The following is a 25,072-nucleotide window of genomic DNA, read 5'->3' on the forward strand; positions in this document are numbered from 1 at the left end:
CACATTTAGTTTAACGTATGACCCAAAGAACGCAAAGGAGTTAAATTAAAATATCAACATCCATCGTCCCCGTAGTCTTCCTCTAATTTTTTTTGTTATTTAATGAATTGTTTACCCTTCTAGAAACAAATAAAATGACTAAAGAAAAGTTGATACAAATTAAAATTTAAGTAGTTATACCGACTACTTCCTTAATTATTTCTATAAAATACTTGAATTGTTTAATGTTTTCCTTGTTTTTGTTTTTTTTTATTCATCTCAAATTCTTTTATTTAATTTTTAAGGAAAATTCTTTTTATTTCTTCGGTTTTTGAGTCTTAATAAAAAATTCAAAGGTGTAATAAAAAAAAAGGAAAAAAGGCCAAACTGTCGAAGATATTGATGTAAATTCACCATTATTTATTCCGAAGGGATGAAAAGGAGGAAAGAAGAAAAAAAACAAGTACACCTACCCAGCAAATATCACTAAATTGCTCCCATTTGAATTAAAAATAAAATATTTAGGTGAGTTAATTTTTTAATAGGTCGTTTTCAAGCCCCATAAGCCCCCAAAACAGCCCTTCATTTTTTCCTACCTCTGTCACGAAATGCTTTAAATTCCCTTTTCCGCTTTTCAACCCTACTGTGTATCTTTTTTTCTCTTTTTCTTCTTGTATTTATTCCAAAAAGTGAACATAAAATACGACTTTCTTATCCTTCGAGACGTCTTTTCGTGCTTCCTGTACACTTTCCCTACCCCTATGTCCCTTTTCTCTGTTCCCCCTTAACTTACGTGTCCCTCCCCCATAACGTTTCTTTTTGCATTAATTCAAAGCGACATGAAGCTTGACTTGACCACTCATTTTTAATCAATGTTTTTCCATTCATTTTCTTTCGAGAATAATTAAATTTTTATATTTTTTTTCCAACCCCCCTAGTAAAATGGTTTTGAATAAATTAATGTTGTTTTCTTTAAATTCAGTTCATTAAGTTGTGGAAAAAATGTCACAATCATGTCAAATCACTCCGTTTAAGTCTTAAAGAGGCGGAAAATTCAATAATAAAATATTTTCCTCAAAGGTCAAAATCCTAAATTCATCTTAAAGTGAAATTTTCACGAATATTCTGTTCAATTTGGGTTGATTTATTTGACACTCGGAGGACTTTACTGGTAATTGCTACCAATTGGAACCTTAAAATCATCACAGAATAAAATCTATTGGACCTATCTCGATGAATTTAGCATCTATGTGTAGGGAATTTTAATTACTTTCAGATAGCAGAAAGAAAATCTCGAGAAAAGTCTTTTCTTTGGAAGATAATTGAGGTCAAAGTCAAAATCCAACGTGGAGGATCTAATTGGCACTCATTACCAGTCAAAATCCCATACATTTTAACCATTGTTTTGAGGTTATGTTTCCCCATATTTCCCCAAATCAAGATCTCTTGTTCACTTTTCCTCGGTGAAAATCATTAATTTGGACTAATTTTATTGCCGGAACTGACTAAAATGTTAATTTATGAATCAAAGTTTGTGATGATTTAGGCGCAATAATAAATTATGCAAAATTGTAACTAAAAAAGTCGTTTGAATTGGCAATTTTGCATCGATTCTACGCAATTTTTTTTTCAGTGACGATTTTCTCAATTAAATATTTAGTAATTAAGTGTAGGAATGCATGAAGGAGATCAAGAATTAGTGAAACTTTCGATCCTCGTTCATTAAACTGATTAATAATTAATTGAGCATATTTTATCAACTGGTAGTTATTACCAATTTGATCCTCCGCGTTGTGCCAAATGTTGGGTCCTCCAAGTGTTAAGAAAAGAAATAGAAGATTTTGTCTCAGTGATGTTGGTTAAGTAACCAAAGAGATATTAAGGATCTGGCACAGATGGCTCAATGATTATGCAAACTCTCTGTGGGAAGTACCAAAGACATTGAAAAAAATTAATTAAATAAAGTTTAATCAATATTTGTGGCAATTTAATAATGTAATGTAAGAAAATTCTTAAATTTCTATTATACAAAATAGACTCAACAATATTCGCGTATTTCTCTGTATTTCATTGGCTTGTCTCTTGGCACCCATATGAGGATTGTTAAAGAACAAAATTAAGGAGTGCGGAATGAAATTTTAATTTACAATTTCATCCCTTTGGCACATTAAATTGCATTCTGATCGAATTTAAGTGTATACAATTGAAGCAATTTCCTCGAGAATTGTGCACAGTTTGTGTGCGTTTGAATAAATGATGAGTATCACGCGGGTGGGGAATCGATTAATTTTCCCATGGAAATAGAAAATAAAAGGAAAAGCCTTGCAGAGTCTCCCCTATTTTGGAGCTACCTCTCTCTATCCTTTTATGTGTGGCTCTCTATGCAATTTTATCGGGCATTTTGCCATTTCTATTGGACCTTCCCAATATAATAAAAGCGTCTGACGGCTTCTTCTACGTCCCTCATTTCCTCTTTTTTCTTTTCTTTTTTGAATCATTTCGCTTTCAACCCCCGCGGTTTGTGCCATTTTTCACGGAAATTATTGAATTTTTTTTCTTCTCTCAACTACGCGTTTTCTCTCACCACAAAAAAACGTAGAATAGCCAAGAAGAAAATTTGAGACGATGAAAAAAAAAGCGTCTACTGAACTAGACCTTCGTGGAAAGTTAAATATTTATTAAATACATTATGTATTGTATATAGTTGCGGTATGGAAAGCAAAAAAAAAAGTGACATAAACAATAACTGAGTGGAGCATACGAAATATGAGAACAATACACATTAAAGTCTGGGTGCAGAGATGGGGAAATTTGAACGCTCTTTTCTGGGCAAATGGCCAAAAAAATATGATTTAATGAGTTGATGAGGTTGCTTCACGAAATCAGTGAATTTTCGCAGATTTTTTATCACCCTACCCTTCGCTATTTTATTTACACTTTATTAAAAAAATGTTTGTTGGGAATTCAAATTTATTCCACATTTTGGGGAGAAAATATTCTTACTTTTATTTTTTGCTCTTTATAGGACTTGTTTAAAATTTTTTGAATTCTTCTTCTATAGCAGGGGCGTAGTCAGGATGGATATATGGGCGTCTAAACACCTCCCTAATTAAATGTTAGGTATTTCTCTGGAAGTCAATACAAATAATTTTTATACCAGAATTTACGCTAGAAAAATTGAAGAAGAAAATTGTTAGAAAAAGAAAACGATAAACATTTGAAAGAAATCAAACGTTAGAAAAGCAACATCAAACTTTTGAAACTTGAAACGTTAAAAAGAATTGTCAAACGTTAGTAAAATATATTACTTTGAAAAGAAACATTAAACGTTAAAGAATTGGCGTCAATCGTTAAAACAAAATTCAAATGTTGGAAATGAAACGTTAAAATATCAAAAGAAACGTCATAAGTTAACACATCCAGGACGGCTTGACGCACATCGGCGTCCACTGACAGTTCTCAATTCTATACGCTGTAACAATTTGCCACTCTTTTTGCGTTTGACATTTACCCGGTAGGAAAACTTCTCCAACATTTTTTCAGCCAATTTTGATTGCTGACTCGTGAGGTGTTCATATATGATTAATAAATTTATTATTTATTAAATTTCTGAAATGATTTAGAATCAGCATTTAAAAGATTTCAAATTAGTTGTGACAAGAAAATGGAATTATCTAGAATATTCTATCAATCTTGATATTTACAATAGAACAATAGAACATTCTGGATATTATTATCCTATGAAGGAAAAATATGAAAAATATCATGTCAGGGGAAATAAAATTTACAAAACTTAAAAAAAAAAACAAGAAATAGCAGATTATTTAGAATATTCTAGTTTTTTTTTTAAATTACTCTGTCACAGAGTAGATAGAATTTTTAGAATAAAAAAGTCAACCTGCTTGTTGACGTTTCTAACCTAACCTAACATTTTTACCATTACATTCAATAGGAGTGAATGGGACAGAAAATCAAAATTGTATGTATTGAATTTATGTGAATATTTTAGGTTAGAAATCCGTGTAAATATTGGACAATCCAATAATATAAAGTGATGTAAAAGCTAGAAAATTCTCAAAATGGTTCAGAATGGATGGCGAAGCATCTTTTTTGACATATCTAGCATATTTTCTCGCTTCAACATAACCAAATTTTTTTCTCGTGTCCGAAAAAAGTGAGAATTATAGAATTATAGAAAAGCTTCCGGAAGTTTGCTTTTATGCTATTGATTAAGTTCTAGCTGAAAAACATTTAAATTTAATTTTAAGTGTTTTGTAGCGGAAAATCTTCATTGCTTAAAACTTTAGGTGAGTTAGGTTATATATTTTGCGAAAAGAAAATTTTCCTCTTACATAACCTCAATTTAATTTTTGTGATAAAAAAATGCTACATAATGTTTAATAGCAAAAAGGAAACTCGTCTGAGAGATTTTCACTGAAATTATCCCATAAATCTGATTTTTCCCACGTAAATATAAAAGTGCGGTTATGTTGGAATGAGAAAAAAATGCCAAATATATCCAAAAAATTCTCTTCGCCAATATCATACCATTTAAACTATTCCTCTGACTGTTCTGTGAGCTTGAATTTGATGTTCAACATACAACAGTTAGTGAAATCTTAAAGAAAGATTTTTGAAATTTAAATTGTATTTTAATTTGAATATTATTCTTTTTTTATTGTTTTGTTTTCGATTATTTTATATTAAAAGAATATTTGTGTTTCACTTAAGTGAGTATTCTCTCAAATAAATATTTTCTGATAACGTGCGAAGAACATACGCACACTCTGGTCCCACCGGGTAACATTTCTGGACGCCAGTGACTAATTGTTACATGTCGCGTAAAAAACCTTTGGGAAGTATTTTACCCGTCGTCAGTGTGTTAATAAAAGAACCGCCAAACTTAAAAAAAAATAATGACAATTATTTTTCAAGAAACCCTTGAAATCTTTGAATTTTATACTGAAATTTCAAGATTTCAAGCGAATTTCATGGGTTTCTTGGTCGCTGAATTAAGCCCATTAGAAGAGAAATGTCAAAAAGTTTGTAAATAAATGTTAAATCGTTTTTTAAATTCATTTTCAATGTCTTTTGTGAATAAAGAGAATCTGAAAATATCTCCTTAAATAGATTTCTGGCTACTTCCCTGTTTTATAGGGTTGTCTCAAAATGATTCGCCTTACAATATTTTCATTTTCTCATGAATTTAAATCTGAAAAATGGACAATTAAGTATTTTTCTTTATGATTAATTTTTTACTCAAAATTTCTCCCACCAGGCGCCTCCATCAAAATGTTCTCTCATAAATTAAAACATTTTTTCTTAGAATCTACAACAGAATGTCCTTTAATATTACATAGAAAAAAACTCTTCTAATCGTCCTATATGTAAAATGTGATTTGGCTTCTGTGCAATAAAGGAGATTGTGTTCTTTGACCTTAATTAAAATGTCTTGACCATCACGCGAGAACTTTTCCATCATCGCATCATTTCCTGTATAGCATTTTCGGTATTTGAGAACTACCGGTTAATTCTATTCTAACGCAAAGCATGTAACTCTCTTTGTCGTTGCTCTCTCTCTCCCCTCACTTTTTATGCAACACCTAAAACCATTTTCTTTCAACTCTTTTAAACTACCTGAGCACATTCAAAGAAATAGGTAGAAAAAAAAAACATGAGATGTACTCACTTGAAACGTTTGATGATTTGTTAGTGAATACATAACAATAAATCCATGGCCATTTTTTATGTACAAATCCCTCATTGAGGCAAACTGTTCCGTTCCGGCGGTATCCAAAATTTCCAGAACGCACGGTGAGTTGTCAACCTGAAAAAATTAAAAAAAAAAGATTTGGGTATTAAAAAATTTGTCCCTCAAGACAATTTTGTCTTTGGAAATAAAATAAAATTAATAATCCATGAATTAACCATCTAAATGCGAAGATAAATAGGTATAAAAAGATATATATCCGTAAATAGGAGAGAATTGAGCATTTTATTAAATGTGGATTTCACATTGAGAAATCGACATTGGGGGTTTCCATTGGAAAGCACCCAAACGGAAAAATATAAAACCCATAAAATTCACCAATATCGAATCACATTTTCCCATCATTCTTCTTATGCAACGCACACACACAGCAAAATGACTTCTACCACTGCTGTGAGATTTTTATCGTAATTTTAATCTAGATCATGTGGTGTGATAGGAAAAAGTCAATCATAACGCGTCCAGTTATAAGAGTTGGTGTCCCACAACGTGTAGAAGTTTGTTTATGCATTGAAATACTATTTGTGAGCAATATTAGTAGGCAAAGTTTATTTTTTTTGTGAAAATCAGCAATTTGATGCATAAAAATGGTCATATCTCTAGTTCTATAACACCTACAGAAATTTCGTGATTAGTTTTGGAAAGGTCTTGAAATAAGCTATAATTTTACATATATCTCAATGATTTTCAAGGTCACCTCTAGAACACAAAGTGGCGGATTTTTGTTTCACAAAAAGAGTTTTTCGCAATTTTCGTCATGAAGGAATGGTTCTAGAGGTTTCTGATGTTCTAGAAAGTTGCAGATAATTGCAAAACCTTTAATTTGATACCAAATTGAGCAAAATCGGACAGACCGTTCAAGAGATATGACTCTTAGAACTTTTCAAATTCAAGAATTTTTCAAATAGTCATATCTTCTAAACGGCGACATAGATTTTCTTCATTTTCGGACTAGTGACAGATATTGAGTCAGGCTACAACATATCAAAATTTAAAGGAAATCTATGACAGATGTTCGGAGATATAGCCCCTTAAAGTTAGGCAGTTTTTGTTTTTGATTTTAGCGCTTCTTGCGGCAATTTTTGGAACTTGAAATGTTCTAGATAGTTGTAGGGCTTCTTGAAACCTTTCATTTGATACCAAGATCGTCAAAATCGGTCAAGCCGTTCTCAAGTTATATCGAAAAAACACTTTTTGCTTTAGGTCGCCATATTTGCTAAACGGCTTGACCGATTTTCAAGTATGAGTTATCGATGAAAACGTCTCACTGAGCACTACAACATACTAAAATTTCAGACCTCTAGCTATAAGGGAACTGATTGACGGTGTTTCAAAATGGCGAACGGCGGCCATTTTGAATTCTGAAAATGCAAAAAAATGAAATTTTACACCCACATTTCTATAGAAAACTTCAAACCCGAAGTCTCTATCTGTTACCGTTCTGGAGATATAAGGCAAAGTTTGGACCACCGGCCGGCCGGCAGGCCGGCCGGATCAAAAATTTTCCACCACCATTTTCGTAATGTGGGATGTCTAAAACGTGCTCATATCAAGTTTGAGCCCGATCTGAGGTGGTCGGTTTTTCCGACGATTACAATACTTGGTGTTGGCCACGAAGTGGAACACCAACTAATATGCTATATAGAGGAGCATAAGCTAATTTAATATTCAAACGTGAAAGTCAATGGAGTAATATTTTAGATGGGTTTTGTATTGCCAAGAATTTTCCCAAGAATAAAAATAAAATCATAATATAGCTGACTTTTCTGTGCCGATTGTGAATATGAGATAAAAGCCCCCAGTGTAAAAGGTTTTTACAATAAGTCCTATATATTCATGTGATTTTTTTTCTATTCTCTTTATGAGAATAATAATTATATGTTGGCTAATAGTAACAATGTTACGTTTTTTTTTTTTTTTTTTGTTAGAACTTCTGTTAAAAATAAAAAAAAAAACCTTAAAGTATATGTAGGTTTAAGGAGGAGAATTAAGCGGAAATATCCTTTAAAAAAATATACAAACATATTTGGAGCTTGAAAGCTCTTATACTGACTTAGATTTGCGCATATTTAGTTTAAGAACTTCTTATGAGACAGGGGGTAGACAAAGACTCTATTTCCATAGGAATTCACTGCTCACTCGCTGAGACACCCAGGAAAATGCTTCAATCTGAAAAATTCCACCACCACTGGATAGATAATTTAATATTCTATCGATTGATAGCTTTTGAGGGGTGTCTCACGAAGATTAATGCACTAAAATTGATTTTAAAAATTTCGATGCACTTTTTGGAAACAAAGTGACGTCATTTTCTTCCTTTAATTTCTCTGCAAACCGTCCGCCATTATTTGCTGTGTTCGGGTAAAAAAGGGCTTTGTCTACCCCCTGTTATGAGACATTTTAAGAATTTTTGTTTAGAAAAATGTCTTCTCCAGATAATTTCAAAGTCAAACTTTTCGAAAATTTCCACCACTAAAAATTCCTGGACATATTTGGTTTATAAAAAAAAGATTTAAATACATTTCATGTCAGATTTTAATGTCAATGACAGATTTTACAAATTAATTTTTAATTTGCAAAATGTAACCAAGTCATCCCCATTCTCTCCTATAATTTAAATTAATGCTCAAATTGAATTTTAATGGCATCACCAAAGAGATTAACTGATACGTTTTGTACAAAATTTTACACTCATTTTAAAATGTAAATTTACACAGAATATTCCATCAAAGATGTTTATACGAAGTGGATCTTTTGTTCCGATTCTATTTTTCATATTTTTTAAAAGTTGTCTATCAACTGATGTGAGTATAGTTCTTTTGAATTCAAGTGAAAAAAAAAGTATTTGAGTAAAGTTAAGTCTTTATATTATGTAATTTCTAGCCAGTAATGTATGATGGAGTCTTTAAAAGATTTGAATGCATCCCCCTAATTGAAAATGATGTTAATGTTTCTTGTGGTGTTCAGCTCATTAATCACACTACGAGTTTTATTGAGGCAAATATAATTCTAAAACGAAAAATTCCGGATTTCTTCATGAGGTTCACATTATACAAAAAATATATAACATACAGACAATTTCTTGTTCACACAAAAGAGAATCTTTGTGAATTTTTCAAAATGGCTAAATATGATACTACTGTCTTGAGTTGGGTATGGAAACAAATTAATACGCAAAATGTAACAAATATAGATGATGGATGTCCCTTTCTTCAAGTAAGAATTTATTCTTATTAATCATGAATATAAATTGTCTTTCTTTTAATTTCCCTAATTTATATATCACAGGACAAAATGTACTACATACAGAATTTTGCTTTGAATACAAGAGCTATACCTCCGGCTATTCCTACTGGCCTTTATCGTTTTGATGCTTCATTTGCGTCCAGCAATGTTACCAAATATTTTTTAAAGATGCAACTTTATCTTGAATTGACCCGCAAACCATTTGCAGATATTCTCTGGAATTAACCGAATTGGTCAATTTCCATGGTACTCTCAGAAGATTTTTTTTAAAGTGTTGCGGACGGTTAACGGAAATATGAATTTGAATTAGATTTTTATGAATATTTTTTGTGATGTTAAGGTTAGGGTTACTTTTGTGAGGAGAGAAATTTTGTCACATTGTGAAATTCTTTGATGAAATAAAATATGGAAGAAAAAGGTGAAAAATCAAGCGAAATCGCTAACAAAAAAATTTTAGCCCAGGAAAGTTAAGTTTTGGGGTTACAAAAATTCCTAGACGGCTAAATTTTGCACCATTCGATAGCAAAAATTAAAAGAAATCTTGTTTGTTTGGACGAAAACTGCGCTTATGTGGTTGCTTTTTCCATAAAATGCGATTTAATATTTTCCATACAATTTCTCATAATTTTCTCGAGAAGCCATTGAATGAACAGGTGGCGCCGCGAGTAGTTCAACTAAGAAATTCAATTTGATATTTTTGAACCTCAAAATAAATGTTTTTGTTTTCATTTTTGTGTTCGCGTCTATACCGTACGTCCGGAATACGTGAGTTTTTGGTGGTGCCCCACGCTTTGGACAAGCATGTGATCTTGATCGTGTTGTAAAATTGTTATTGCTACACCGGGACGCTTCTTTGATTTCCTTTAAATATTAAAAGAAATCTCCGTCGGTGCATATATCTTGTTTTTAATCAACCCAACCGGATGCTGGATATTAGTGTTTTCAACCACAAATCCGTCAGATTCTCTCGTAAATTCGTTCCGACCGTCAAAAGCCACTCGAGGTGTGCCGGCATTTATTTTGAAAAACATTTATTTTGAGGTTCAAAAATATCAAATTGAATTTCTTAGTTGAACTACTCGCGGCGTCACCTGTTCATTCAATGGCTTCTCTAGAAAATTATGAGAAATTGTATGGAAAATATTAAATCGCATTTTATGGAAAAAGCAACCACATAAGCGCAGTTTTCGTCCAAACGAACAAGATTTCTTTTAATTTTTGCTATCGAATGGTGCAAAATTTAGCCGTCTAGGAATTTTTGTAAGCTTTTCCGCCATTTTTGGCTAATTTTCCTGGCCTATTAAATGTAGCCTTTGAAATGAATTAGTTTTAATGGTGTTGACAATGTTAGATTTATCCAATTTTAACTCGATAACTTTTTAACTCTTGATAAAAATATTTTGCATGATTTTCATTGGCTTGTTGTGTTCTTTCAGTGAAAACCATCACACACAGAAGTGAATAGACTCCTTTTCAATCTAAAATTCAAAGAGCATCGATTTATCAAAAAAATATCGTAAAAAAACTTTAGCTAAGCACTTAAGAGATCCCTAAATAAGTCCATCTCTAAAAGCTTAATCTTTAAACGATTATACCTTCTTTTCTATCATAAATGATCCACTTCCATGAGAGGCCTTTGCGATGGGAACTTGACGAAAAGTATGTGCGTCAAATCAAGTGCAAATAATCTAATCATTCGTGTACAATCGCAACTGATTAGGAAAAATGAGGAACATGTTTATGGATCATGGAGAGACTTATATATAGCACTAAATACACGATATGAGTACACAAAATGCGATAATTGGAATTTTATATTTTTAGCTCCTAAATGAGAGATGAAATGGAGGAAATTGAATGGGAAAATTGCATTTTAGGCTAAAAAAAAAAGGATTTTATATTTGGTTTTGTTTGATTGAATGGTTTTTGCGCATATAAAATTCAATTGTGGAACTTTTTTTTTTAAATTACTCCCTCCGCGGGTTATATGATTGTGCCACCATCAGTTGCCCCCCTTTGCTATCAAAGTCCCATCAAAGAGATGAATGTTGTGTGGAATATTTGATGATAGAATATGAATGCAGCTGGGTGGTGTAAGCTCTCCACACTGTATGGAGGGATAATAATTGGAAGGGAAAGGTCCCTTTCTGCAAACAGACGGATGCGGGGGAGAAAAAGTTAATTGACTTGGATGCAATTTATTAAAATGATCACTTCGTTAAATCGTTTTACTCTCTATATCTGGAATATATACCTACATTTTTTCCCCTCTTGTGCACATTTTTCCACTCTTCCATGAACACATTTGTGTGGAAGGTGGGTGAACTATGTGCCTACATAGAAAAAAAAATAACTCAGAATGAACCTTGTGCAGAAAATCCGATTAAAAGTGCATAAAGTTGGTGCAGAAATAGTACTCAAATTCCTTCTCGTTAGAAATATATTGTGGATAATGGAGGAAGTACAGAAGAAAAAAAATTCACCGAGAGGCTTACAAGTGGTACAAAAAAATCAACAAAAACGCAATTGAAAAATTCTCTCATTTGCTACCGAGAACTTCATGTTGCACATTCACATATAAATTGTTTGAAGAAGCGCAGCGTGCAAAAATTTCGCATTTTTTCCCCATTTTTTTTTCCATTGAAATAACATCCCCGCCAAAGAATTTTTACATTTAATGATAATAATTGAAAATGAAATAACATCCAAACAATTATGCACAAAAAAATGAATTGAAAATTGAGAGCGATGAAAAACATGAATAATGAATTTTTATAAACCACCCTGTAATTCGATATAAATTGCAAATTGATACATCATCTGCAGTGAACTTCATAAAATTGCAATTTGTATCACTTTTCAATTACGAAAAAAAAGTATAATACCGCGAAAAATTCATCAATAGAGAGAACATTTTATAAATATCATTTTGTCAATTAACTAGTATATAAACTCTGTAGCAAAAATTTCAATTAAATGCAAAATTTCAGTTTTTATTAACAAGCAATTAGTTGAATAATAAATGTCAATAATAGCATTCAAAATAAAATTATTTTGCAGTCTTTTTTATCGTTTAAAAATTTTTTTTCGATAGAGACATGCATCACTGTAATACCTACAGATTTTACATCAAATGTTGTAATATAATGTGTTAGTCATGTTGATGGTAAGGATCGGGGGGATGCATCAATTTGTGGTCTGGAATTGACATACATTGCGGTACCAAATCATTTTCAATCAATACACAATAATGCGGTGTAAATGAGATGCTTCTGCATCAATATGCCCTGGAGTATTTAATTATAATTCGAATAATGAGATTTTGAAACCAATCGAAATAAAGTTATGTAGTTGTCAAGTGCATGGTCACTTCTTGTACCACGACAATCGTTGTGGAATGTTACAGATTTTGTACTAATGTACATAGATTTTTTGATAAAAAAAAACCTTGTGAAGAATTCACAACAAACTTCATGCACTCTAAATCTTATCTTGAGTTTCCTACTTTAATATTAATTAAAATAAAATTAAATAAATTCTATGTCTTCCATGAGATTTTCCAAGGAAGTTCCTCTGGAATGTCGTGCAAAAAAAAATATTTCATTGAATTCAGTTAGAATTCAGCAGGGAAAACATCCTAATAATTAAGAGTTGGATTTTTTTACCAAAAAAATTTAACATCTTTCTTAAATTTTTTTCCAATTTAGTTGAAAAATATACAAATTTTTTATTCTTTTCCACAATGTTCTGAGGACAATCCCTCAAGACTCCATGAAAATTTACTAGTTATTTATTAAAATTTTCAGTTCTTCATTAAATTATCTTTGCATCAAATAAATTTTGTCCTCTTACTCATAAACAATGATAGCTAAAAAGAAAAAAATAATTTTTAAGTTTTCTTATCAAGAACTTTAAAAAATTTTATATCTCTCTTCATAAATCTTAACTTTTCACAATCGAAACTTAAGATTTATTAAGTCAGGCTAAATATGTAGGTTCAAATTCATATTTTCCAGAGATTTTTCCTGGTGTTCGTCGTAGTTCTAAATTAAAAAAAAAAAGTCTGATTTAAGAAATCTTAAGTTTTGCTTAAGAATATTTAGAAAATCTTAAGTTTTCTTGAGAAAACCTAAGAAATCTTTTTTTAAAAAAATTAGGAAATATTTACTTTTGCTTAAGAAAGCTTCAAAAATTCTGAAGAAAATTTAAAAATTCTTAAGTAAAATTTCAGAAATCTTAAGACTGCCTGACTAGTTTTCACTGTAAGAGACTGCCCGCTGGAAAAGTGATTTTCCGACTTTTTTTTATACTTTTTTACGTTACTTAAAAACCTATTTCGAATTATGTAAATAAGTTTCTAAAATTCAATAAATTCTCAAATTTCTCGCAAGAGACGAAAAGCATCGTAGCATAATAAAATTATTAATAAAATTGGCGGGAAGAATACAAAGGTGACAAAAGGTCATACATTGCAGAATTTCTGGGTGGTCGTTTTTTTTTTTACTTCAATGATGAATAGGTAAGAAGATGTACAAAAGAGGCAGAAACAAATTTTCCTCATCTTCATTGTTTTGTTTAATTTCTTTGGCTTTCTTTAACACGTCTGAGGTGTCTTTTGGGTAGTCGGCACTGGAGAGATTTGTATTTTGGCGGATCGTGGAGAATACAACCCATTGCTTGTTTATTTATATACCAAATTGAAAGCTCTGTCATCGCATTTGCGTCATTTTCTATTTGTTTAAATCCATCTGTGAGGGCTTTTTTCTTCTTCACGCTCACAGCGGGAATATTATTTTTATTTTATTTAATGACTAATTGCTTTTGCGATGTAATACGCACCATAAACAAAAATCTTAAAGTTTCTTTTGCTGATACGCGCGCTCGGGGAGCTTAACGAAGTGGATTATCACGTTCTTTTTGTGTCTTGTGATACATTCTGGGTGTGCTAATTTTTCCTACAAGAGTACTCCAAAACATTTTTTTCGCATTGTGCCTTTGTCACGCTTTTCAGTTGCTTAAAGTGATAAGAAATTGGTGAGATAATTTTTCAAGAAGGAGAAGGAAAAAATAGTTAAACACTCCCAAGTGCAGTGTGGAAGATAAGAAATGATTAGTCACACTGCTGGTCAATTGGGCTCTATCTCTGTGTGGCTTTTCTTCCGGAATTAAAATTCTCTGGTGTGCGGTGAGAAAAAGAGAAATACTGGTAAGTTTCACTTACGGGCTGTGATTCTTCCTTCAGAGGTCAGTCTAAGTGTGCTATTTGATATAAGTTTGGTGGTGCAAACTCTGGGGGAAGGCTAACTCGCGCATTGGCTGTGATTCGTGGCGCGAGTCATCCTTCCCCAGAGTTTGCACCACCAAACTTATATCAAATAGCACACTTAGACTGACCTCTGAAGGAAGAATCACAGCCCGTAAGTGAAACTTACCAGTACATTCCCTTTTCTGATTAATCCATACTCTGAAGCTATCTATTATACTTTGCATTTACATATATTTAACTTGGCGTCTGAAGGAAGAATCACAGCCCGTAAGTGAAACTTACCATGTACATTCCCTTTTCTCCTTAATCTGTACCATGTAGCTATATATATTTATATTTTACCGTTATATTTTACTTTGCATTTACATTTATATTTATATACCTTATATATAAGGCGCCCCGCTTCGCGGGGCGCCAAATAGTTAGCGTACTAATTAAACATGCAACTATATATATTTATATTTTACCGTTACATTTTATTTTGCATTTATATTCATATACCTTATATATAAGGCGCCCCGCTTCGCGGGGCCGCCAGAGAATTAGCGTATTAATTAAATAAAATATTAAAACCTTTATATCTCCTGAACGGCTCCATAGATTTTCTTAAATGCCCTATCGTTGGAAAGGTCTTGACCTCAGCTATAACATACTGAAATTTTAACGAAATGCATAGTGCAGTTTTTGAGATATTTAGACTTAAAAATTTTGTATATGCAAAATATTGACTTTAGCGCCTCTTGCGGTCATTTCTCGAAATTGCAATGTTCTAGACATTTGTAGGGCTTCACGAAACCTTTTATTTGCGCTTGAGTTGATCAAAATCGGACCTGTAGAACCCGAGATATGACATGCTAACTTTGGAAGGCTATATCTCGAGAACGGCGACATAGATTTTCTTCATTTTTGGCATGGAGCTAGATAATATAGTCAGCTATAACATATTAAAATTTGAAAAAAATGCATAGTGCAGTTTCCGAGATATTCATCGAAAAGTAATCGAAAATTTTGTTTTTGGTTTTAGGCCCTCTAGTGGTTACTTTTGGAACTTCTGATGTTCTAGAGAGTTGTAGGGCTTGTTGAGATCTTTCGTTTGAGCCCAAGTTGATCAAAATCGGTCAAGCCGTTTTCGAGTTATGATCGATTTTCGATGAAAAATTGTGACGGCCATATTGGCTAAACGGCTTGACCGATTTTCGAAAATGAGGTATCGTTGGAAAGGTCTTAAGGGCCCCTACAACATATTAAAATTTCAGACCTCTAGCTATAATAGGGCCGGAGATATAGCGAAAACAAAATTTAGGGGTGTTCCAAAATGGCGGACGGAGGGGTGGGGGGGTGGATTTGACTTCACCATCAGACGACATCAGGCCGATATACTAACTTTGCCGTTGACCGCAAGTCTCTATCTATTACCGTTCTCTTGTAATTAAGCGTCAAACTCCGGCCGGCCGGCCGGCCGGACGGCCGGACGGCCGGAAGAATTTTTTTTTGACATACGTTTTTTGGAATGTGGGGACCCTAATTCGTGCTCATCCCGAGTTTGAGCCCGATCTGACGACTTTGCATTTTAGGTGGTACACAGAAGCTGTGCTATTCTTTTCTTCGAAAGAATCACAGCTAAAAGGCAAAATGTGCGATATATTCTTGAATTAAAGAAAAATCTCAAAAGCAAAAATGGGGAAGGTCAAAAAACCAAGTGGGAACAACACTTCAATTGTTCATAAATACATAACTTAAGTTATATTTTTGTACCTTCTATGTATCTCATAATGTGAGGAAAATTTTTGCTTAGAAGAGATGGAAATAGTAAGAAGCAACTACAACTGGGAGTTGGATATGATACTCAAGAGTAGCCCCGAATGCCAAATTGACCAAAAACTATGCAAAATGTCGCAGATTAATCAGCTAAAGTGTAAGAAAAATTAAGCATAAAAGGAAGGAGAAATGATTGAGCCTCAATGGGCGGAAAAGTTTATTTTAATTACAAAAATAAATGAGTTTTTCGTAGTTTTCTAAAATTTTAATCAATTTATTAGTTATGTAGAAATACAAATATTTTATTTTTCATAAAATTATTGGAAAATAATTATTTACATATAGGTGAGTTTAATAAAAAGAAAACTAAATCACAGGAATTTATAGTTGTTTTATAGATTTTTTTTTAAATTTAGAAGCTAGAGAATACCCAATGAAATTATTTAAATTATTTTTTAGAAAATTTTTTAGCCAATAGGATCAAAAAGTGTCTGTTCGGAAAACTTATAAAATAAAATAATGGGGTAGATTCTGGCAAAAATATTTTCTTTTCTTTTCTTACAATTCGTGAGTTATAAGGTTTTTTGGCATTCTCACAAAAAAAAACTTATAAATTTGTAAGATCTAAAAAGTTTCACAGTTCAACTTTTAGAACACGTCGCGAGAAACATTTTTGCTATAATAGAAAAGAAAAGATTTTGGTATTCCGGCCGAATTTTTTCTTATAACTTGTAAGAAAATCTTACAAAATCATATGATTTATAAGGACCTGCCGAGGTGCTTTTTCAATCTTTTTGTGAATTTTGTGACCGCTAAAGCATGATTCATCGACATGATAGGGAGCAATTAACTATTTTGACAGATATTTTACATGAATCTGAGTGTTTAGAATTGTTTTAGGTTGTTTTTAACACAAAAATAATGTGAATTATGTGGAAAAAAAATTGACCATTTTTCGTTATTTACGCCAATAAACGTAATTACTTTCACAGATATTTCCTAACAGAAAATGTTTAAAATAATTCCGTTTCACTGCCAATTGATGATTTATTGGGTTCAGTGGATGAACATGAGGCATATGCCATATCTTCACATGCATTAAAGGACATTTTCCAAGAAATAAAAATCAAATTGTTAGAGTATGAAAAAGAACTTTATTTCAGGAAACTCTGGATTTGGCTCGAAGAATTTAAATTTCCGCAAACAGACGTCAGATTCCGAAACGAGTGCCCCTGTATTCATTCTGCCTAGGAGTAGTCCGGGTATATATCCTTCCCGGAAGCTCCAGATGATTTTAATTTATAACAATTTTTTTCACCGAAATCTAGAATAAAAACGAAAAAACTTACTTTTACTTTACTTTGCAAAATAAAAAAATAGCAATATGCGGGGAAACATAAAATATTACCAAAATTCCAGAATATTCCATTATTTTCTGTTGATAAATTCACTTAATTTTAACCTCTTTTTCTTTATTTACATTAACTTATTTCACTTCGTCAATCTTCGGTTTCACTTCGTTTGATAAAACTTAAATTTTAACAGCGACATCTGTTTTCGTGTTCTAATTTCGGAGGTTTGTGTATGTGTTACTATAAAAGAATGAAAAAGAAATTTTTGTGGGAATGCCAAATCTTACAAAATCCCTTGTAAGACGAAATAGATAGAAAAGAAAATATTTTTGCCAGAATAAGCTCCAATATTTGAATTTGGCACGCACTCGAAGTGGTTAGTTCGAGTGGTGAAAATAGAGAATGTGGGGAAAAAGGAATGATTTGGCGGCAAAAATCACAGATCGGATTTGGAAGGCAAGGTGTACGGATACAAATGTGCTTGCTCCATAATAAAGTGTAATTTATCGCGTAAAATATGGAAATTTCGCAAACAGTGCCGATAACCAATCTTCTTAGAACTATTTAAGAAATATACACATTTGTACCAATTTTCATGACTCTAGCTTTGAAAATAATAAAAGTTCACCTCTAAATTCGGAACTATTTAAATTTAATTTATCTGTTCCAACAAAAAGTACTGAAAACTTTTTTGATTCCTCATCCTCTTTGTAAACGTTTTTTATCGCTATAGAAAAATTTTCTATGTTGTAAAAATCGAGGGCATTTTTAGCACTATTCTGCTCTTAAAATAAGTTTCATTCACTCGATGTTTTCCATTCTATCTCTTTTTTTTTTTGGCAACAACTGATTGTGAATTTAACGACATGCCACTCTTCAACTCTATTCAAGTGTTTTGGTGGTGATGCCCCACAAAAAAAAGCTTCGCTGGACGAATTGTTGCAAAAATCTGCATTTTGTGAATTGTCACCATTCTCGCGATCACCCGCTGACTTTTTTTTTGCTCCTCTATGTCTCCCTCAACGAGCCATGTTGGGGTTTATTGGTGACGTCTTTTTTGCGTCTGGATGGGGATGAAAAGAAATTAGATGGAATTTTTTTCATCATTGTTGATGTAAAACATTTTCGAGGGCAAAAGTGCTGAGAGAGAAGATAAAAAAAGAAATGTCTCTCTATATTATTGTGACGTTGCTTTCGCGAAGTGTAAATGTTTTATTTTTTCATATTATTTATATTTTATGCCGTGGTAACCATAATATTATTAAAAAAAAATATGTCTTTCACATGTCGTTGCCCTTATTGCAAATGTTGTGTTCATATTATGAATTTCATCATAGGAGTAAATGCTGCTGGAAATGCTTATTTCACTTTTGTTATTCCCTGACAATACAATGGTGAGGGGGGGGGCAAAAATATTTATTTACGAGGTAAATTGTCGCTTCGCTCCAATTTACCTCGCCCCGCTTCGCGGGGATTTGTTGCGCTTCGCGCAAATTTTAGAGAAAAAAAATTATGATGGTTTATAAGTATAGATTTGGGCCACTTATCAAACCCAAAAGAAAAATTTGCAAAGAGAAGAAATCATTTTCATACAACATTTCGGGCGCCAAATTCAAAAATTCGCAAAAAAACACATGACTTTTATATGGGGGCTACCTGAAGGGAGGTTTTGGGGGGAAAATGGATACGGCCACTCGAAAGCGCCTGATATAAGGAACGTCTGTACCAAATTTCATCGCGATCGGTCAAACGGTGTAGATTTGTATAGCTGTACAGACACGAAGATTACCAACAAACAGACCTTTCTTTATTATATAGATAGATGGAGAGCTCTCATCAAACCCAAAAGAAAAAATTTGCAAAGAGAAGAAATCATTTTCATACAATATTTCTGGCGCCAAATTCAAAAATTCGCAAAAAATACATGAGAGTTATATGGGGGCTACCTGAAGGGGGGCTTTGGGGGGAAAATGGATACGGCCACTCGAAAGCGCCTGATATAAGGAACGTCTGTACCAAATTTCATCGCGATCGGTCAAACGGTGTAGATTTGTATAGCTGTACAGACACGAAGATTACCAACAAACAGACCTTTCTTTATTATATAGATGGAGAGCTCTCATCAAACCCAAAAGAAAAAATTTGCAAAGAGAAGAAATCATTTTCATACAATATTTCTGGCGCCAAATTCAAAAATTCGCAAAAACTGCATGAGAGTTATATGGGGGCTACCTGAAGGGGGGCTTTGGGGGGAAAATGGATACGGCCACTCGAAAGCGCCTGATATAAGGAACGTCTGTACCAAATTTCATCGCGATCGGTCAAACGGTGTAGATTTGTATAGCTGTACAGACACGAAGATTACCAACAAACAGACCTTTCTTTATTATATAGATATATTTCTCAGTACAATGTTTGTCTATTTTAAAATTTATATACACACAGAGCATAGAGAAAAAAAATCCATGTGTTTTTTTGCGCTCCTTTAGTTCATCTTGCGGAGATGGAAAAAAAGAGCATGGTAATTGCATGAATGAATTGCTAATTCTCACATTTACACACGGAGAGTTAGTGAAGAAAAAAATTTACTACGTTGGTGGTACAGTGAGGAAAACTTTAATTAACTTTAGAACACTTTTGTGTGAGAAAAATGGCAGTTCCGATGAAATTTATTTGATATAAAATCTATTTTCTACATGACCTTTTACCTTTGCTCCCTTTGCTCAATTGGAGAAATATTTGTTTTAGACTTACATAATTTTTGCATAAAATTCTAACATACAGATTCATACCAAGAATAATGCAAAGCTCATTGGCACAATTTTTTTATGGGAAAATAAAATTCCATTCATGAATTTGAACTCACTTTTCTAAGCAGAATAAAAAATTGCTGACAGATTAAAATATTTTAATAGAAAAGAGGGGGAAAGAATAAAGGAATTTGAATATTAACAAGAGGTTTTTGCTTACACAAATAATACAATTTGCTGACAGAATAAAAATTTCATTAATTATTATGAGTGATAGAACAAAAGAATCTAGAAAGTGAATATTTTGGACCTCAAAATGGAGACTTTAGAGCATGTAAAACTTATGCATCAACCTTACAAAAGAAATGAATTTGCTTACAGAATAAAAAAAAAGTTGATAGAAAAGAGGGAAAGAATAAAAGAATGTAAATACCTATTAAAACAGGATTTTGCTAACACGAATAATAGAATTTGCTGACAGAATAAAGGATAGAACAAAAGGATTTAGAAGGTGAATATAAGATTTTTCTTACAGAATAATTCAATTTACTTAAAGAATGAAAGTATTTGCTGACAGAATAATTTAATTTGTTTAAAGAATAAAAGAATTTGCTTACAGAATAATTCAATTTACTTAAAGAATGAAAGGATTTGCTTATAGAATAATTGAATTTGTTTATAGAATAAAAGGATTTGTTTACAGAATATTTCAATTTACATACTTAAAGAATGAAAGGATTTGCTTACAGAATAATTGAATTTGTTTATAGAATAAAAGGATTTGTTTACAGAATATTTCAATTTACATACTTAAAGAATGAAAGGATTTGCTGACAGAATAATCGAATTTGTTTATAGAATAAAAGGATTTGTTTACAGAATATTTCAATTTACATACTTAAAGAATGAAAGGATTTGCTGACAGAATAATGGAATTTGTTTGAAGAATAAAAGAATTTACTGACAAAATAAAAGGATTTTCTTACAGAATAATTGAATTTTCTTACCGAATAAAAGGATTTGCTTACAGAATAATAGAACACAAGGTTTTAATTCTATAAGCAAAACATTTTGCATATGATTTATATCAAGCAAAATGAAATAAAAATAAAAAATCGATAGGCACAAACTTTTTTGCCACATGTGTGAATTTACAATTAAGGTTAAAAGCCCTTTGATACGTCACAATTACTATTGAAAAGCTCCAATAATTTTTTTCATTCAATCAATTAGCTTTGAGCTATTTCCGACCTACAACATATCTACATTTTTTCGGGAATAAAATTTTCCTGTAAAATGCCCGAGGAAATGCATAAAAGCGCGTGCTTTAAATTCGACTAATTTAGCATTAAAAAAAATTAAATAATTTTTTAAAATAATAAATAGGGTCTCATTACAATATTTTTATGTAGGTATGTGTTGTTTTGATTGGTGTGGCGGAAAATATAGCGGAAATTTTGCATTAACATCTTGTTCTCATTTTTATTTCCCTCATCCGTGCACTCCCTCGGGTAAGTGTGGGCACGAGGTGCTCTTGGAAATGCAAAACAAAAAAAAAATGAAAGAAGGTAAATGCAATGAGAGAAGAATGGATGGAAAAGAGAGTTCAATAAAACTGTTAGTACACTGAGCTTTAGTTGCTGAAAGGCTGCAATTTTATCAAATTGCAACCAACTCTTTATACATTTTTTTCCTCTTCTTTCACCCATTCAAACCATCTGCCCTTTTTATCGCTGTAGCGTGAATGAAATTGCGCGGAGATCTCTGAAGATTTTGTACCCACTGACAGGTGCTTTCAATTCATGCTGTGTGCGGCACCTCCATCTTCAACATCTTATCAGGTCCCCACCTGAGAGATGCACACAAGAAAGTACCCAATCAATTTACATTGCAAATGATCTCTAATTGCTTTCCAAAGCCCCCACACATTCAGGAAGACGCCAATGTGAAGGAACTTAATCACCATAGATTCGTATATGCGAAAATGGAATTTTCACTCATGAGGAAAATCCCACCGTGGAGAAAACTCTTATTTATTTTTCCACGCGAATTCACGGCTGTGATTTTCTGTCAAACGATAAATCAAATACTTCGTCTTCTCGCTAATTCTTACGATTGAGAAAAAAAAAACCATTGAGAAAACCTCCTTCGGCACCCGTATAAAAATTTTCCATTAAATGGAATTCAATCATTCATCAAATCTTTGGTAAATAATAAAATGTGGATATTCCATCCAATATATTTCTTCCAGCCCTTTCTTTCCACATTCACATTGCACAAAGAACAAAATTACATATATAGGAGAAAATAAGGAAAATCCTTCTTATGGAAAAGTATCTCTCGAGACGTGCTTTTGCTGAAAATCATCCCACTCAAGGGAAAATTCGTCTGCACACACGGCTAAAAAAATAGTATAAGAAAAACTTTTACTGCAAAATGCAACAATGTCTGTCGTACAAAATCTCAAACCAAAAGTTCCCCTGTGAATGCGAGATTTGTGAAAAATTGCAATAATGCGCTCAATGGATTTTCCTTAAAGAAAAAAACGAGATTCTTTTGTTTTATAAATAAATTTGAAAAATCTATAAAATGTCACGGGACACTTTGTGACATCATAATGGACAAAACAATGTTTTATTATTTTTTGCATATTTTATTAATTTAAAGCAAAACATCTGACAAGTTAATGAAAAATTGATGATGAGAGTATTTAATAGAATTCAAGGAATAAAAGAAAATCAAACTTGTACTCAAGATGCTTTTAAATAGCAAAATTATTAAACAATTCCTCTTCAAGAAGGAAGATTTTAAATTACTTTCTTTGTGTTCTCATCTCATTTTTCAATTCATTATAACATACACATATGTACCCAACGAGAACTATTTTCCCAAATGTTGACTTTGTGGAAATAATTTCCAAAATATGTCGAAAGTAGCTGCCCTATTTTGGAAGGAAATCATCTTTCGTAATATATTCGGCATATTTCCTTATCAAACAGCCCAATTTCTGCCCTATTTTTAAGTAAAAAAATTGGGCAGCCCAAGTGGAAGATATCTCGAAAAAGTTTCGACGCCTTCCCAATAGGGAATTGGGTGTGGACAGTCTGTCGAAATTTTTCCTTCCTCCATTTCCTTTAATATTAGGGAAAAAATAAGGCAACTTGTCGACTAATATTCGACATGCTTTCGACAATCTTCCCAATTTTTGCCCTATTTCTTCCCAATTTCTGCCCTTCTCCAGATTTTTGATTTCATATTTTGTCAACAGATGGACTTTAAGGTGTAGAGGTTAATGAGCTCAATGGCGTACTTATTCGTGCGCGGCAAATCAAAAATTTACTTGCTAAAATTAAATTCGATTTATTAATTATCTGAGACTTTTGCATCCAAAATAAGTTGACCAACATGTTTCAGGATGTGTAAAGAAATTTTAAAAATACTTTCAACAAGGTTTTGGAAAATTTCATTTTTTATGTGTAATTAAAATAAAATTAAAAATTAAATTTTTTATGAAATGCAATAGCATTTTATCGCCTATGGCAAATATTCATGACGGGAAAAGGGTGTGGCATGGTTTTCCAAAGACCAAGCGTCAGGATAAGTCGCAATATAAAAATATTAATATTTATTAATATCGTGTTCCATTTTGTCTTGGCATTTTATTGTTGTCATGTAAAATAACGCCATGGAGGCCCCAATATAATCATCTGATGTGTGAAAAGAGTAGAAGAATATAAAAATATGTTGTTTGAATTGAATATTATTGGAGAGAAAGAGACAAATAACGAGGAAATCAAAGCAATATATGTCGACATACTTTCGAAAATTTTTCCTATTTCTGCCCTATTTCGACGGTAGGTCGGAATATGGTCGGCCACGTTTCGACATCAGCTTCCCAATTGGGCAGAAATAGGGAAGATGCTTTCGACGAACTGTCGGCAGAAAAATTGGGATTTTTATTCCCCATTTTCGTCGAGGCGTCGAGATTTTGACCAATTCTCGACAAATCCCTGCCGACGGATTTACGAAAATTTTCCCTATTTTCAAGCAATTTCTCTCGTTGGGTAGGTACTTAGAAAATTTTCCCCATTTGGTACCAAATGCAAAAGTAATAATCCCATTGAAATTCACTGAGAGAGACTTTGGTGGAGACTTTGAATTTCCCATTCTAAATTAAAAGTGTCACAAATTGGTATTCTCTTCAATTATTAACATTGCATGACAATATAATGCTGTGAAGCTGAAATCTCATGGGGGAGCCAAAAGGGTGTGAGAGGTGTTTCACCTCCACTCTGGTGGAAATGTGTCTCTCATGTCTAACACCATAGCAAATTCCCCGTATATACTCCCCACCGGAAAATATTTTACCCTGGGGTGTGTTTTCACTTGACTGGTACACAAAGTCACAAAACTCTTAGGAATTATTACTTGTGAAATGTAGAAATCCTATGAGCTCCACCAACACACACACGGATCTGTTTGAGAAAGGAATAATATTTTGAGAAGAAAGTTTCTGCAGCTTGTGTTGCTGCTGAGGGATGTTCAGGAAAACTTTCATGTGACACTATTCAGCAACTCACCCTCTTATCACTGACTATTCCTAGACTAACTAAAACTGTTTTTAATTGGAAAAAAAATATTTTTCAAATGTAAAGTATCTGGTGGTGAAAAAAATTTCAATTGGGGAATGTATATAAACACAAATTCACAAACTCTGTATATTTGTGTGGAGAATTAATTTGTTTAAATTGCAAATTGCCAATTAGATTTTCCGGATGGTTCGCATTTGAGCAACAGAATTTAATCCAATTTAATTGGTTTTTGCTTGGAAATAATCTATGAGGGTTTTTTTCTATATGCTCAAATAATCTCGCATTACGTTTTTTGTGACTCTGTGACATTTTCATGTGACTTTCATCAAACACTCTTGAAACTCATCTATAGTTACCAT

The 25,072-nt window shown here is 32.4% G+C and overlaps 1 protein-coding gene across 2 annotated transcripts in view; it reads right to left on the reverse strand.

The window, feature by feature from the left end:
- Positions 1-25,072, reverse strand: part of LOC129796248 (ras-related protein Rap-2a) — a 62,956-nt gene that overhangs the window by 8,696 nt on the left and 29,188 nt on the right. For both annotated transcript variants that reach the window (XR_008751189.1, XM_055838035.1), the window contains exon 2: positions 5,669-5,806. Coding sequence is in view for 1 of the 2 variants with exons in the window: in XM_055838035.1 (XP_055694010.1) it covers positions 5,669-5,806 (138 nt within the window). In the remaining variant the exon portion in view is untranslated. The remainder of the gene's footprint in view (positions 1-5,668; positions 5,807-25,072) is intronic.

Source organism: Lutzomyia longipalpis, chromosome 4 (genome assembly GCF_024334085.1).
Source record: "Lutzomyia longipalpis isolate SR_M1_2022 chromosome 4, ASM2433408v1".
NCBI classification, from domain to species: domain Eukaryota; kingdom Metazoa; phylum Arthropoda; class Insecta; order Diptera; family Psychodidae; genus Lutzomyia; species Lutzomyia longipalpis.